At 59.4% G+C, this 15,946-nt stretch overlaps 1 protein-coding gene across 12 annotated transcripts in view; it reads left to right on the top strand.

Annotated features, from left to right (window-relative positions):
• CAMK2B (calcium/calmodulin dependent protein kinase II beta) overlaps window positions 1-15,946 on the top strand; it is a 95,686-nt gene that overhangs the window by 47,175 nt on the left and 32,565 nt on the right. For all 12 annotated transcript variants that reach the window (XM_004282972.3, XM_004282969.4, XM_049714675.1 and 9 more), the window contains exons 3-4: window positions 5,201-5,260; window positions 12,660-12,714. In XM_004282972.3, the coding sequence (XP_004283020.1) occupies window positions 5,201-5,260; window positions 12,660-12,714 (115 nt within the window). The remainder of the gene's footprint in view (window positions 1-5,200; window positions 5,261-12,659; window positions 12,715-15,946) is intronic.

The raw sequence follows: 15,946 nt of genomic DNA, 5'->3' as shown, positions 1-15,946 counted from the left end.
GGCCCGCAGGCACTTAGGCTGGTCTCCATGTGGGGTGTGGATCTGTCAGGCACCCGAGCATTTAAGAGATGGCTGAACTCAGGGGTTCCCTAGAGCTTCACATCAGAGGGGGTGTGAGAACCGAGTCTGTGCCTGCATGAATGGCACGCTCCTCCAAAGCCCCACTCCGGCGCCCCACCCTTGAGTCTCCTTCAGGCAGCACCAGCCCCCGCACCCCGACTCCGCTGTCCTCAGGGATCACAACACTGCTGCACCTGCTCCTTGGGACCCAGGACCAGTGTCCCATGGGTCCCCGGGACACGGTCAGTGCTGGCCTTGGGTCTGTGGCGGGGAGGAGGGCGGAGAGGTCTCGCCTTGACAGGGTGGGGTTCTGGAGGCTGGCGGGGAGCTTAGCTTGTGCCCTCATTCCCTGGCTCCCCATTTTTCCATGTCCTATTTCAGAGGTCGCCCTCAGACCCCAGAGACAGGGCACGTGAGGGGTGATGCAGGGACCGACCCTGGAAAGGGGGCCCAACGCCCTCTGGGGACAGGATGCACGGGGGTGTCAGTGGGGTGGGTGGGTTCTCGGGGCTCACTCGTCCTTGCGTTCAAAACTGCACAGGTGTGGCTCACGTTCCGAGACACGTCCCAATGTTCTGTAACAAAACGCCAGCCGACGTGGTAGCAGGGCCACGAGCAACAGGTGCCTGGGCCTCAGGGCAGCTCCGGGCACCCGGACCCTCAGGGCACCAGGCCACAGCCCTGGGAGGGCCCTTTCGAGCCTCTTGGCTGGGCTCGAGGCACCGTGGCCTCCACAGCCCTGGCAGGTGCCTGGTTGGCCCCTCCTGGGGTCACCCGCTGCCTGCCCATCACTGCGGTGGGCAGGGCAGGGTCTGGCTGCGCAGGAGGACTCTTGGGACCTCCCTCAGGAGGGGGTACTGGGCTGGGGTACCCGGGGTGCTGATGGGTCCTGGGTGGGATGGGCAGCCTTTTGACTGCCTTCTCTCCACGGGCCTGCTTGGTGGTCACTGCCGTGGTCTTCTGAGTCCAGGCAGGTCCCTGGGGCCAGGGCCCCGGAAAGGAGGGAGGCTGGCAGGGATGAGTAGGTGCGGCAGTTCTCAGAGGTCACAGGGCTTGCCCGGGGTTGCTGGCCGGTCCCACGTCCTGCTGTCCGCCGGGGGACGGCAGTGGGGTGGAGGTGTCCTCCCAGGTTCCCACTGGTGGTTTAGAGCCAGGACACACTTCCTGCCAACCAGACTGGGTTAAATTAAACCCACCATGTCTATGGTGGGTTTTACGATGTTCATTTGGACATTCAGAAATGATGCCTCAACTTTGTAGAAAGAAAATCATAGGATGCAGGCAGAGTTAGGATGCTGGATTCTTCCTCACATGGCCACGTGTTGGGCCCGTGATGGGCCTCCTGGGCCGGAGAGGGACAGCCTCCTCCTCCAGCCCCTTCTTGTGGCTTCTGGTTCCCATCTGAGATCATGGAATATCAGCTTAGATTTTTAATTCCAGGGCAAATGTTACCATAGTGGGTTTTATGACACACCCTCATCATATTTAACTAGTGGCTTTGTGCTCCCTGGAGACAGGATCAAACTTCTAAAAAAACCCAATATTTTTCCCTATGATAAAAGTAACACAAGATTGTTGTCCAAGTTGGGGAAAAAATATAAAGAATAAAAATTACCCGTAATTCTGCCACCCAGAGTGAAGCAATTACTATCTTGATGTGATGTACACACTTGGACTCCTACCAGCTCGGACCACGTGTTGTGATGCAGAGTTTCAGAGCTGCTCTCTGGCTGAGTGCTGCTGGGCCCAATATGGAAAGGGGACAGCCGGGAGTGTCAGTGACCTGCGTGGCCGTGGGGTGGACACCAGCACCTGGGCTGGGCAGCCTGGTGTCTCTTCTTTTTTTTTTTTTTTAACATCTTTATTGGAGTAGAATTGCTTTACAATGGTGTGTTAGTTTCTGCTTTATAACAAAGCGAATCAGCTATACGTATACATATATCCCCATATCCCCTCCCTATCCTACCCCTCTAGGTGGTCACAAAGCACAGAGCTGATCTCCCTGTGCTATGCGGCAGCTTCCCACTAGCTATCTATTTCACATTTGGTAGTGTGTATATGTCCGTGCCACTCTCTCACTTTGTCCCAGCTTCTCCTTCCCCCTCCCCGTGTCCTCAAGTCCATTCTCTACATCTGCATCTTTATTCCTGTCCTGCCCCTAGGTTCATCGGAAACTTTTTTTTTTTAGTATGTGTTATACTAAAATATATATATGTGTTAGCTTACGGTATTTATTTTTCTCTTTCTGACTTACTTCACTCTGTATGACAGACTCTAGGTCCATCCACCTCACTACAAATAGTTCAATTTCGTTTCTTTTTATGGCTGAGTAATGGTGTCTCTTCTCGACCCCAAACAAATAATTTATCCCCCCGAACATGCCTCGGAGTAGGTCCAGATTTTTTGGATGAGGCTCTCTGACCTTGGTGACAAGATTCAGTAAAAACATATAGTTGTTTGTTATCTGCTTTCCAAAGATGGAGTCCCACATGGATTTTTCTCCCGGTTTTTATCTATGACTGCAGTCAGGCAGTTTTTCCAGAGAAAACTACCCCTGCTCCCACCGCCTCATAGCCTCCTGTCTCTCTCTGACCTCAGCCTTCCTCTGGCCCCATCTGCATGAGGGTAAGCTGCTCAGGTGCCGTCCGCATCAGGAGGAATCTGCTGTGACATTATGGGGACAGGAACAAAATTGGAACGTAGACTGTGGGTTAGATTGAGTATCGTATCTGCACTGGATTTAGTGAGTGGGGTAACTGCCCTGAGATTATGTAAGAGAACGTCCTTGTTCTTATGAAACACACCGAGTGTTACCTGGTAGAAGGACACCGAATGCGGGGCTTACTTTCACATGCTTCAGAGGAGCTAAGTGTATGTATAGGAAGGACAGAGATACAGAAGTGCGGTCCAATAGTACTTTGTACTATTCTTGCAACTTTAAGTTTGAAAAATGTTCAGAATGATAAATGTAAAAAGAAACACTGTGAAAGAACAAAACAACCCACAAACCCACAACCGTGCACATCCAGCCCTTGTAATTCCACCCTGCAGGCGAGCAGTGGTCCTGGATGTTGCGAGAACCATTCCCCTGCTCTTCTCTAGAGTGGGCCTCACATCTGTGGAAAGCCATCCGCCCCCCACCTGGTTATGCTGACTGTTGCCTGTTTTGGAGCTTCATACAGACGGAAAAGTGAAAGCCACCCCGCTTGTGTTCTTTTGCGGCCACTTTCCACTTATCCCTCCTAATGGTGACTCTTGGGCTGCATCTCGCCTGCTGATGCTGTAGCTGCCCCGCCCACCCTCCCACCCCCCCGCCCCCCGCCCCCCGCAGGATGGGCCACAAGAGTGCTTGCTGCGTTGGATGTGGAGGTGAAGGAGTGAGGGAGGGAGCAAGGGAGGGTGCGAGGGTCTGTCCCGAATGCCCGGCCCCTGCCCTGCGGTTCTGCCAGAGCCCTCCCAGGGCCAAGGGGCCTGGCAAGACAGATGGGAGCCGGGTGGGCAGCTCAGGGAGGTGTTACCATCTCCGGGAGGCTTGAGTGCTCATCCTGAGAGGAGGGAGAGCCAGCTGGATGCCCCAGGTGTTCCCAGAGAGATTCCTGTCTGCAGGCATGACTTTCCCGTTCAGGAGAGGCACATGTGTGTTTCCAGGTATGTCCGTGTTCAGGACTGTCCTGATTCTCCCAGCCTCTGTCACATGGCCCAGGGAGAGCTGACCACACACTAGCCAGCGGGCTCCCTTCCTGCAGGAGGACCTGTTGGTGGCTGGGTCCTTTCCCCCCAGGCAGAGGCAGGGATGGGCTGGCAGGTCTGAGGAGCCCTGCCGAGTGGCTTTACTGCTTCTGAGGACATTCTGTAATTAGCACATTGTGTCCCGCTAGTGAGGGCTGTCAGGCGTTCCCTGGTGAATCAGGCGGTCCTGTGGTCTTGTCTGGTGTATTAATGTCCTCCCCAGGCCCCTGTAGTGAAGGGCTCAGTGCAAGCAGCGGCGGGGTGGGGGGGTCCCAGGCCCCGAGCACCCCCTCCCCAGTCACTTTCCGCCCTGGAGCAGCTGCCATCCTGAATCCCCACCTTTCTTCACTGTCCGGCCACCCGTGTGCCCGGTGCCGTGCGTGTCGGCCTCCATGTGAACGACGCGCGGTTTGGGTCCTCCTCCGTGAGTGGCTTTTTCCACTTGGCCTCACGTTGGGAGGTTGGGGTGATGTGCACACGTTGATGGGTATATTCTGTTGTGTGATTTATTTCTGCCTTCTCCTCTCGGTGGAAATGTGTTTTTTTTAGTTTTTTACTGTGACAATCTCCATCAGCTTTTAAAATCCTCCTGGCACCTCTGTTTGAAAGATAAAATTTCTGGCTGATAAGTTGCTTGGTCCTTGTGGGGGGGTGGCCTCTGGAACTGAGGTCCTGTGCCTCTTGGGGATGGGTGCAGGGACACAGGGCTGGAGGGGGGAAGGGACCAGCAACAGTCTTACCCGGGGTGACTTCTCTCTGAGGCTTTGACTCTCCTTCCTGCTGACGTTGCAATGAACACCAGGGCCCGTCAAAATTCAGGCCTGTGTTTTGTAGGTTTGTGCGTAGGAGTGGGGGTCAGGTCGAGCATCCTTTGCCCAGATGTCCAGCCAGAGGCTGGCCCAGGCCCATGCTGACCCGCAGCGCTGGTTGGACGCCCCCAGCGGGCCGACAGCCCTGCTCTGCCAGCCCCTCAGCCGCTTCTGAAGAGCAAATTAGGCCTCAGCAGAAAGCTCTGCAGAGTCTGGAATTAGGACAAATTAGTGAAGATTGAATTGGTGCTGTCCGTTCTGTTGCTGAGAGATGGCATTTTCTCTTCCTGAATCACCTGGGGAAACTTTTGGCCCCGAGTGAGCACCGCTCCCATCTCCCATGGGCCTCTCACCCCAGGCACTGGGCAGCCTCTTCCAGCTCAACACTGCCAGCCAGGGATCGGGATGGGGGTGGGGGGCACAACGTGACGTGTCCCCTGGGCAGGCAGCGGTCACCCGGGTGGGCACTGAGGGAGGTGGTGGCTAGGTCCTCCTGGCCGTGAGTCTCGTGGTTGGCAGTCTGTCCAGCATGCAGTCGAGGGGCACAGGGTATCACTGGCTGCAGGGCCACAAGGTGATACCGTGTCCCTTTTTGTCCCCAGATCACCAGAAGCTGGAGAGAGAGGCTCGAATCTGCCGTCTTCTGAAGCATTCCAACATCGGTGAGTAGCCCTCGGGGTAGGGGTCCCAGCTCTCCCATACAGCCAGCAGGAGGACCCCAAAGGCGTCCGTCCCTTTCCTTCTCCATTGAAGTATCCCACCCTCAGGCCCCTGGAAACATCTCCTCCTGACCCGGAGGGATTCCTGCAGGAACTTTGGGGCAACCCTCTGGGGGAGGTCAAGGCTGGACTCCTCCTGGACGGGTCCCTGCCCACCACTCTGTAAGTCTGATCCATGATTCTGGTGAAAACACACAGGGGCCTCACGTTCCATGGCTTCAGAAAAGCCACAAGACGACCTGATACAGAGAAAAAAGTTTGGAAACCGAAGACCACATGAGGCACAGCCCCAGCCTGAGGTCTGAGGCCTGAGGCCTGAGGCCTGAGGTCTGAGGTCTGATTCTGGAGAACCTCTGCCGTCCCCCCAGCCCGGGGCCCCTGGAACTGCCATCTGGGGCGGGGATCAGCTGCCCCTTGGGGGCACGTGGAGCCCCAGGAGCCCAGGTCTTGGCCTCAGGGAGTGTGGGTGCCCTGCCCACGGTAGGCCCCTTCCTTCTGAAACCCCAGACTGAGTAGGGACTCAGTCCAGACACAAGCGTAGGAGCTGCTGGGACCCCAGACCCCGGAAGCTGGTGCAGATCTCCCGGGGCCTGTCAGCCTCCGCCTGCCCACCTCAGCCGTGAGCGGCCCCTGTCCGCGCAGCACAGCTGCCTGTCCTTCTGCACCTCTGGTCCCTTTAGGGACTCCTGAGGAACCCAGGACCCAGCCCTTGACCACACCGGGAAGCAGCCGGGTGGCACGGGGGGAGGGCGGGCCCACGTTCTCAGAGGCACCCAGGGAGCTCATCAGGGAGGATTCCTGGGCACTCTTGCCCGTGCGCTGACTCAGTTGTGCTGGGATGGCGCCCAGGACTCTGTCTAAAAGGGACGCCAGGCTGTGCTCAGCAGTCATGTCCGTGCCACTCCCAGGGCAGGGCCTCGGCCGCGGGGCCAGGAGGGCCGCAGTGGGGCTTGGGGTCCTCGGAGCTGGTTGTGGGAGCTTCTGCCTCCCTGGCTGTGGCCCCTCCAGGCCGCTGGCTCTTCTTCAGCTGGCCCAGCCTGGGCGCAAAGCAGATCTCCCGTTTCTGGGGGGTCCCTTGGTGTCGGCCCCAGGGCTGCTGCCGCCCCTTGTGCCTGGGCCCACGGACTCTCAAGGCTGAGACTGTTGGAATCACGGTGCACAGATTCCCGACCTGCCCCCGGGAAAGCCTGGCTCGGAGGCCTAGAGCGGGCCCAGGAATCGGAATCTGAGCCAGCCTGATGGGTGATTCTGAGGTGGGAGTCCACAGGGACCCCAGCCCCCTCTTCACTGGGCTGGGGTTCGTTTGGCAAAAGGGCTGTTGCCCCTCTGCCCGTCCAGGTCCAGGCGCCCGAGGACCCTCTCTCTTGGTGCTCCTGGCTGGTGCCACCGCACCGCCAGCTCTACCCACACCCCTTCCCATGCCAGCTCCCTCCCCTGTGTCCGCTGAGCGCCCATCAAGTGTGGGTCCCCCATTCTGAGTGATTTTCAGGAATCCTCTTACTAGAGAGAAGACCCAGGTGTTCTTGGGTTGGTGTTCGGGGCCAATTCTTCAACAAGAAGCCCCCCTGCCCTGCCACACGGGGTATGCAGGCAGGGCAGGGGGGCTTCTTGTTGAAGAATTGTCCGCCTAGGGGGCTTATTCTAGAACACAGGGGAGGCAGAGCTGAGACTGTGGGGTTCAGCTGAACATTCTCTGTAGACTCAGGAGGGGCTCTCTGAGGAGTGAGTAGTGGGGGAGACTTTTGGGGGAGGTGAGGGGAGCCCCTTGCTCCGTGGCCTGTGTCTACCCAGCCCCATCTCTGAACAGAAGTGTTCCCAGCCCCTCACCCCCGGGAGAGGAAGCAGGACCACGTTCAGTTAGAGGCGGGGTAGGGGCTCTGGGAGGGGCTCCCCTTCCTGTCCTGGCTCACTCAGGAAGCAGTTGTGCTCAGGGCGTGGGCAGGGGAGGAGCTTCAGTTTGCCCGTCTGGAAAGTGGAGATGCTGCTACCTTACTCACAGGGACCCCCCTGAGAGGACCCGAGAGGGTTCCCCTGGCGAGCCGGGCGTGAGCTGTGAAAGCCCTCCTTTCCGAGGCAGTGTGCTGAGGTTCAGAGCTCAGAGATCTGGACTCGGACCCCACCTTTCCCCTCAAAAGCCACAGCAGCCACTGAACTGCTTTGAGGCACAGTCTCCTTGTTTGTGGACTAGGCGTGTTTCACAAGTGTGTCAGCCGTCCAGGCTTGGCAACTAAGTACCCCAAACGCAACCAACAAGCGTTGATTCTCTCTGTTTCTGTGGATTCAAGAGCAGTTCAGCTGGGTGATTGCGGCGGCCACCTAATTTGTGGGATCGGTGCAAAATGAAAATGTGGGGACTTTTTTCAAAAATTATTATGAATTTCAAAACAGCAACAGCAGGGCAGGGCCCTCTTGAGCCTGGGGCCTGGGGCAGCTACGCAGGTGGCTTGGCCATGAGCTGGCCCTGCCCAGGGCTCCAGAGACAGAGACAGAGACAGACAGAAAGAAAAAGAGAGACAGAGAGAGGCCGAGACAGAGATTGAGACAGACAGACAGAGACAGACAGACAGAGATGGAGAGGGAAGGAGAACAAGGAACACAGTGCCTTTTCTTCCCCAAATTGTGGTAAAACATACGTAACAATATTTATCAGTTTAACTATTTTTAAGTGTACAGTTCAGTGGCATTAAGTACATTCACAATGTTATGTAACCATCGCCCTCATCTGTACTCAAAACTTTTTCATCACCCCCAGGGGAAACTCTGCATTCCTTAAACACTACCCCGCCCCCACTGCTCCCAGCACCTGGCACCCACCATTCTACTTTCTGTCTCTATGAATTTGACACCCTGGGAACCTCATCGATGTGGGGACCATACAGCATTTGTCTTTTGGGAACGGGCTTATTTCACTGAGCCTAATGTCCTCAAGGGTCATCCGTGTTGTAGCAGGTGTCAGAATTTCCTTCCTTTTTAAGGCTGAATAATATTCCACTGTATGTATATTCCACATTGTGTTTCTCTCTTCATCCATCAATGGAACTTGGCCTGTTAGCTATCATGACTAATGCCGCCATGAACATGGGTGTCCAAGTCTCTGCTTTCAGTCCTTTGTGGGTATACCTCGCAGTGGATTCTTGGACCATATGGCGGTTCTGTGTTTAATTTTTGAAGTTATGATCCAGTCTGGGAGGGGTCAGGCTGTCACCCTGCCTTATTCTGTTTGTTTGGTGGAGGAGCCAAGCTCCCCTCTTAAAGGAGGCCCAGCAGAGGGTGTGAGTGCTTCTCCCCATCAGCACGACGGCAGTGGGGGCTGCTGGTTGGGCTGTAGCATTAGGAGCTGGTACCCGGAGTCAGGCCCCCGGGTAGAAGCTCCCCTCCCAGGGGCTTTAGTTTCTGTTCAGAGACCAGGGGACACCTGGGCAGAGGAGACAGGTGTGGGCCGGCCTTGCCAGTGTGGGCCCGTCCCGGGAAGCAGGCCCGGGCGTCTGGGGACGGGCATGACCCGCAAGGGCCCTGCTGTGGGCCATGCCCTCCACAGACACGTCTGCGCTGTACCCGACTGTCCATGAGGTTGGCTCCCTCCACCCGGGGCCTCAGGAATCCCCTCGTCAGCGCATATTTACAGACACCTACCCCGTGCCAACGGGAGACTCGGCCGAGGGCAAGGCTGCCTCCACCCTCACCTCACTGGTGGGCTGTAGCCACCTCAAGAGGTTGCTGCTCAGCACGTGAGGGTGTCCCAGACTTCCCACACTGCCCCCAGGGACTGCAGTGACAGAGATTAAGCAGTGCCCGTGGCAGGCAGAATCTTCCACAGCCTTGTTAGAATGGGCCCCATCGGGCGGTGAGCAGAGCCCGTCGGCCTTGACTCAGAAGGCAGCCCCCAGCCTACCTCCAGCCTCCCTTCAGCCTCCCTCAGCCTCCCTCAACCTCCTTCCAGCCTCCCCTCAGCCTCCCTCAGCCTCTCTCCAGCCTTCCCTCAGCCTCCTTCCAGTCTCCCCTCAGCCTCCTTCCAGCCTCCCTCAGCCTCCTTCCAGCCTCCCTCAGCCTCTCTCCAGCCTCCCCTCAGCCTCCCTCAGCCTCCTTCCAGCCTCCCCTCAGCCTCCCTCAGCCTCCTTCCAGCCTCCCTCAGCCTCTCTCCAGCCTCTGCTCAGCCTCCCTCAGCCTCCCCTCAGCATCCCTCAGCCTACTTCCAGCCTCCCCTCAGCCTCCCTCAGCCTCCTTCCAGCCTCCTTCCAGCCTCCCCTCAGCCTCCCTCAGCCTCCTTCCAGCCTCCCTCAGCCTCCCTCAACCTCCCTCAACCTCCTTCCAGCCTCCCTTCAGCCTCCCTCAGCCTCCCTCAACCTCCTTCCAGCCTCCCCTCAGCCTCCCTCAGCCTCTCTCCAGCCTTCCCTCAGCCTCCCTCAGCCTCCTTCCAGCCTCCCCTCAGCCTCCCTCAGCCTCCTTCCAGCCTCCCTCAGCCTCTCTCCAGCCTCCCCTCAGCCTCCCTCAGCCTCCCCTCAGCCTCCCTCAGCCTCCTTCCAGCCTCCCTCAGCCTCTCTCCAGCCTCCCGTCAGCCTCCCTCAGCCTCCCCTCAGCCTCCCTCAGCCTCCTTCCAGCCTCCCCTCAGTCTCCCTTTAGCCTCTCTCTGGCTTCCCCCCAGCTTCCCCTCAGCCCCCCGTCAGCCTCCTCTCTGCACACTGACCCTTTCTCTCCTGGGCCCGGCTCATTAGTGGCAAATTCCCACCTCCTGGTTTTTGGGGCTGGAACTGCCTTCCCTTGCAGGATGGTCCAGCCAGGAGCTGGGCGGGTGGGCACCACGGGGGACAATGGCCCTGCAAGGACTTCCTGCTGAGATGAGGAGGCCAGTGCAGGAGGGGAAGGTGAAAGGTTTCCAGTCTCCAAACGCTCAGGGCCCATGCTGTCACTCCTCAGCTCTTCCTTCCCAAAGCCCATCATATGATAGGTCGCAGGGCCCTGCCCTCCCTCACAGCACAAGGGACCAGGGAGGGGTTCAGGCACAGCTTTGGAAGGGCAGAAGGACCCCCCCACCAAGAGCCCCCTGGCCTGGGACTCGGGGTCCTGTCCCTGGAGGAGCTGTGGCCCCAGCAGCAGGAGGCGCATCCTTGGGCTTCCCCGACCCCCTCGTCCCCCTGACCCAGTGCTCCCAGGCCAGACTCTTTCAGGTATTACTGGGACTTTATCTGCCGCCTCTGTATGCCACCCGCAGTGTTATTTACTTACTGTTATTTAAGTAAAATAGATTCTATGACAATTCCTTTCTTAACTTAGTACTGCCTGTGAAATCACGGGTCTGATGTGCTAGGTAGGTTTTCTTCTAAACCATTAAAGTAACGCATAACTATTTTTTAAATGTTAAAACTGTTTAACTAAAAAGAGTGTCTACGCCCACGTGGCCTTGACTCCCATGCAGAACCCCCAGTGTCTCCCAGGGCGAGGCCCAGGGCCCTGCCAGCAGGACCTGGGAACCTGAGCCCCTCTCACCTGCTCGGGGGGTGGGGCCTGCGGGCAGGGTGGCCTCCACCAGGAGGAAGGCCCAGCAGCACCCCAGACTTATGGACCCCTGAGGCTCCCCTGGGGAAGGGGGATTCCCCTGCATGGGAGGAGAGAAATGCCCCACGGGGGGGGTGGATTCCTCTGGGTCGCTGTCTGCAGGGCTGGCGGGGTGGTGGAGGGTGGACCTCTCCCCTCCATGCCGCCCCTCCACCCCAGGCCTTTCTTTGCTTGGAGTTCCAGGGGAGGCTGCTCGGAGGGGCCGATGTGCTGGGCCCCCCGCAGAAAGGAGTCAGCAGGGGGAGGGCTTTTGGTCCCTCAGGGATTTTGCAAGAGGGGCCTCGAGGAGGTCGCAGTGAACCGGGGGTCTGCTGTGTGTTAGGGAGTTGCAGACCCGCCCGGATGGAGTCAGGGTCTGGGCGCACCTGGGTGGGGTGAGGCTGGACGCCGGGCCCTTGAGCAGAGATCACAGTGAGCGATGGGAGGCGGGGATGGTGAGAGAAGCAGACGTGTGAGCCGAGGCGCCTCCGGAGCCACCCATGCCCCTTCTCCTTGGCGACCAGATGCCCTGACTGCTTGCGTCAGGGGCCTGCCCCCTGGGCGCCAGGCCGTGGCCCGAGGTCAGATTGGGGTTCCTGGTGTGAGGACGCTGCTGGCGGGGCCCTTGGGAAGCCCAGAGCTGGGAGAGACGGGATGCTGGCCGCCAAGCTGGGAGCTAGGGCAGCTTCAAGGGCATGAGTGAGGGGCTGTGGGCCCCGGGAGAAGCTCTGCTCTTCACCCTTTTGGTGCTGGTGGCCCCATCCCTCGTGGTGGGGGGGAGTGAGGGCTAAGGAGCTGAGGGGCGAAGCGGGCCGAGGCTGGTGGAGCAGCAGCTCTGTGGGGGCTCCGAGTCCCCGTCCACACTGCTGCTTTGGCCTTGTGTGAGCTGTGTGACCCTCAGCCAGTAACTTACCCTCTCTGTGCACCTGTAACTTCTCGGGATGAGCACACTGCGGGCTCCTGACACAGGAGGCAGATCCGTCACGTGGGGGGCAGTGTCCAAATGAGCCGTTCCTAGAAATACCTGCTGTTGAGTGCCGGGCGCGTCTTCACCTCGAGGAAAAGGAGGCACTGGGCTTGTGTTCTTTGTGCTGACATCCACTTCGCTGTTCACTCATTCATTCATTCCCTCATTCATTCATTCATCAACTCCTAACCAGCACGGCTCTGGCCGGGCCCTTGTTCCAGGCTCAGGGAGTGAAGAAAACGCACTAAGGCAGAGAGCGCGTGCGTGGCCTGGCACCATCCTACCGACCATGCCGCTTCTGGAATGGGAGCTCAGGGTCTGACCTTTGGAAGTGATGCCGCACGGGGCCCTGGGCAGGTGGTCCTCTGCCCGGGGGTCCCTGCACCCTCAGCCTGGCCCGAGAGGCTGGCAATGGCGCCCTCCGCACTCCTCTCCCATGAAGTCCCTGGACGGCTCCTTTCCAGACCTGGTGGTGTGGGCCTTCGTCCCTGAACCGCTAGCCCCATCCCTGCTGCGTCTGGGAGCAGGGGACCCGGCGGGGGCTGAGAGGGGTCAGGGTCTCCCTCCGGCAAAGGAAAGGAAAGGCAAGACCACACCCCTGAGGCCCTTGGATGCTGGCCTGGGGCCGGCCGGCCTGCAGGGCCCACGCTCACCCCTCGGGCTCTGCCTGCAGCATCCCCCGGGCCCTGCCCAGCCCAGGCTGTGGGAAGCCCCAGGCCTCGGCCCTCCTCCTTGGAGCGCTTGTGCTACTGGCCATGGGACTGGACGGGTCGGAGGCGGGCTGGGAGGCGTGGGTAGGCCCCGGGCTGCTTCCCACGCTCACGGCCTCTCCCATCCCCACAGTGCGTCTCCACGACAGCATCTCTGAGGAAGGCTTCCACTACCTGGTCTTCGATCTGTAAGTGCCGGAGCCTAGGGACTTGTGCTCTCATCTGCTCCCAGCGTTGGGCCGGGCTGGGACCCTTGGTCTCCCCAGCCCCTGTGGGCAGTCCTCCGCCTCCCGGGTAGCCTCGCCCCCAGCCGCGTGGGCCAGCCTCCCTCGGCTCTGCTCTTAGCTTGCTGGCTTTGCGCTGGCTGGCGCACGGAGTCCCAGGGGGATGGGACTGCCCGGCTGGTCCCCTCCCCCACACAGAAGGGCCTGCTGGAGGCTGGGGCGGAGGGGAGGGAGGGAGGGAGGGGAGGACCCCCGGAGGAACGGGCCCTCGGTCTTCCTTCCCCTTCCTTCCCCTGGCTGGGGCCCACCGGCTGGCGTGAGCATTTGCGTGTGTGCATGTGTGTGCAAGAGTGCCTCTGGGTTTATGATTGCGTGGATGCATTTGTGTATGTTGATGAATGGGCACGTGTGTGTGTGATTTGTGGGGGTGTGTACGTGTGTACACATGTGCACGTGATTTGTGGAAGGGTGTGCACAAGAGTGCCTGTGTGTTATGAGTGCATGTGTGCGTGTGTGTGTTTATGAGTGTGCACGTGTGGGTTTCAGTGTGTGCACGTATGTGAGCGTGATTACGTGAACACGTGTTATGTGTGTGGTTTATGTGTGTGTGTGGTGTATGTGTGAGAACATGTGTATGAGTTGGGGTGTGGACATGCACATGTGTGTGTGCATGTCCATGGGTGCATGTGTGCACACACATGTGGCTTGTGGGTGTTCATGTGCACCCACATGTGCGTGTCTGTATACACGTGCATATGATTTATGGGGTGTGCGCGTGCATGTGTGTACACATGTACACATGTGACTTGTGGGAGTGGATACACATGGGTATGTGTGTGCATGTGTGTGCACGCATGCATGCGTGTGTGGCGCTAAGTGAGAGCGTCTGGGGCCTCTGCTGCCTCTCACTTCCTGCTGGATTTAGAAGCGGTGATCTCATCCCCTCACTTCCCGACAGCTCCGGCTGAGTGCTGCTATATTTAGCTGTCCGTGAGTCAGCACAGCTAGGGACCCTGGGGTGGGCAGGGGCTGTAGCTTTGGGGTGGCTCTGTGTGGCCTCCACGAAGCCCAGCCTGGGGGCTGTGGCCATGGGGGCAGGGCGTGTCTCCATGGGAGAGCTTCCCATCTCTCTCAAACGACAGATGCCTCGGCCATGGGGGCGTGGAGGCCTGAACCCCTGGCCCACGCGGGGTCCTTTGGCCAGGAGAGGCCTGCAGGGGCTGGGCCACCTCTCGGTCCCCCTGTGTCCCACAAGACACCACTTCAAGTCACCAGCCGGGTGACCAGGGCCGACCTGTGACACAGCTGCCGCTGCTGAGCCGAGGCTGTGCCCTGAAACGTCTGTCGCCTGGCCCCTGTGGAGGTGGCAAGCTTGCTGTCACCCCCGTGGGCCCCCAGAGCCACCCAGTTCCACCAGCCTCTTTTCCAGGAAATACAGAGGCCCCCGGGCTGGAGGGTGGCCATGTACGGGGCCCTGGTGGCCGACAGGTGGGTGGGTATGTGTGATTCAGGAGTGGACGAGGTGGGAGAGAATGGTGTGCGTGTGTGTGTACGTGTGTGCACACTTGTGCATGTGAGTGCGTGCACGTGTGTGAGAGGGTCTTGAATCTGCTGCCCCACACAACAGGCAGGTGTGGGGAGAGGCTCTGAGCAGGGCTGGAGAGAGGAAACTGGCTGGTGTTTTTGGAGAGGGTGACGAGGAGGGGGGACCTGGGCCTTGCACATCCTCCCCTCAAACCTCTGTGGCCCCCAGGCCTGTTGAAACTCCCACTCTGCAGCATCCAGGACAGCCCTAGGCCTCAGGCAGCTGTTTGGGGGGGCAGGGAAGGCCTGCGCGGGCGGCTGCTGAGGGAGGGGTAGGACTGGAGGTGTGGAGATGCCCCCCACCCTGCGCACAGCCCTCCTGTGCCACTCTGCATCCCCTCTGCCACTCTGTAGCCCCAGAACTGGGGAGACGTTTCTGGCCTGGGTTGGCCTCACCTTCAGGAAGCCCCAGGCCCTTTGGCAGTTTGGGGGCTCTGTGGATTTGGAGATTGACAGGTTTCCCCACTCCCCATGCCTCAGAATGTCACTTGGCTTTGGGGACCAGGCCTGGGAACAGAGGAGAGGGCTCTCCCAGGGGCTGTGGCTGCAGCCCAGAACTAGCCATGCTGTCTGGCCGGAGCCTGAGGAAAGGGAGAACAATGGCCTCCAGACCAGGCCCTTCCCGGCCAGCTCGAGACGCCAGCCCCCTGCAGCCAACTGCCTGACCTACAGCTCTGGACCACAAGGCCCCAGATGCACAGACTGAAGCCTCCTGTGGATGCGAGGACCCAGAGGGCCTGTCCCCGGCCCCAGGTGGAGCCTCCTGCTACAGCCCCAAGCAATACCTGTGGCCTTGCCACCTCTGCCCTGTGCTTGGACTCAGGGTCTGCAGAGCCTGACCTGTGAGCTGTGTGTGCAGAGAGAGAAGCAGTGAGTCCCACTCCCTTGGGCTGGACGTAGAACCTCATCCTCCCGCTTCACACACACACACGTGTGCACACAGACGCATGAGGCCCTGCTCCCTCGGGCGGTCACCTGCTCTGAGCCTGAACCTCCGCGGGTGGCAGAGGGGGACCCTAAAAGCTCCCCCAAGTCCCAGGCTTGTTGGGGGCCTGACAGGATCTGAGGGCCAGCATCTAGCCTCGAGTGGGAGCATGCCAACACCCAGTGCATCCTCGTTTTTGTGTTTCTCTAACACTAAGAGAGAGCCCGCCCACGCCGGGGCCACTGTCCAGCAGGGCCCATGCCCGTGGTCCCTGAGTGCTGGGCACAAAATGAAGCCAACCCAAGCCCCAACTTCGAGAACTAATGGGAACTGAGATGCAAATGGAGAGATCACAGTGCATGAGGCCAGCGCAGCTGCAGGTGGAGAGAGGGTGTGGCTGCGGAGGGAGTGTCCCTCGGTGTCCCCACAGGACACAGGAGGGAGACTCTGGACCACACAGGGGTACAAAAGCCCTAGATGGAGACTTCCGGTGGACTCAGGGCTTGCCGGGTGGAGTGAAGGGCTTGGGCGGACCCGGGGTGGCTCCTCCCTGCTCCCCATGCATCCATCCCTCAGCCCTGCTTTTCACCTTGCTGTCCACGCCCACATTTCCCAGCCCAGGGGATCTAGTCATTCTGGCAAGCGACACATGGCAAGAGAGTGTGTGGACAGAGGTCCCACTCTCCT

Source organism: Orcinus orca, chromosome 9 (assembly GCF_937001465.1).
Source record: "Orcinus orca chromosome 9, mOrcOrc1.1, whole genome shotgun sequence".
NCBI lineage: Eukaryota > Metazoa > Chordata > Mammalia > Artiodactyla > Delphinidae > Orcinus > Orcinus orca.
The sequence above is the reverse complement of the archived record's forward strand: the minus strand, read 5'-3'. Positions and strand labels throughout refer to the sequence as shown.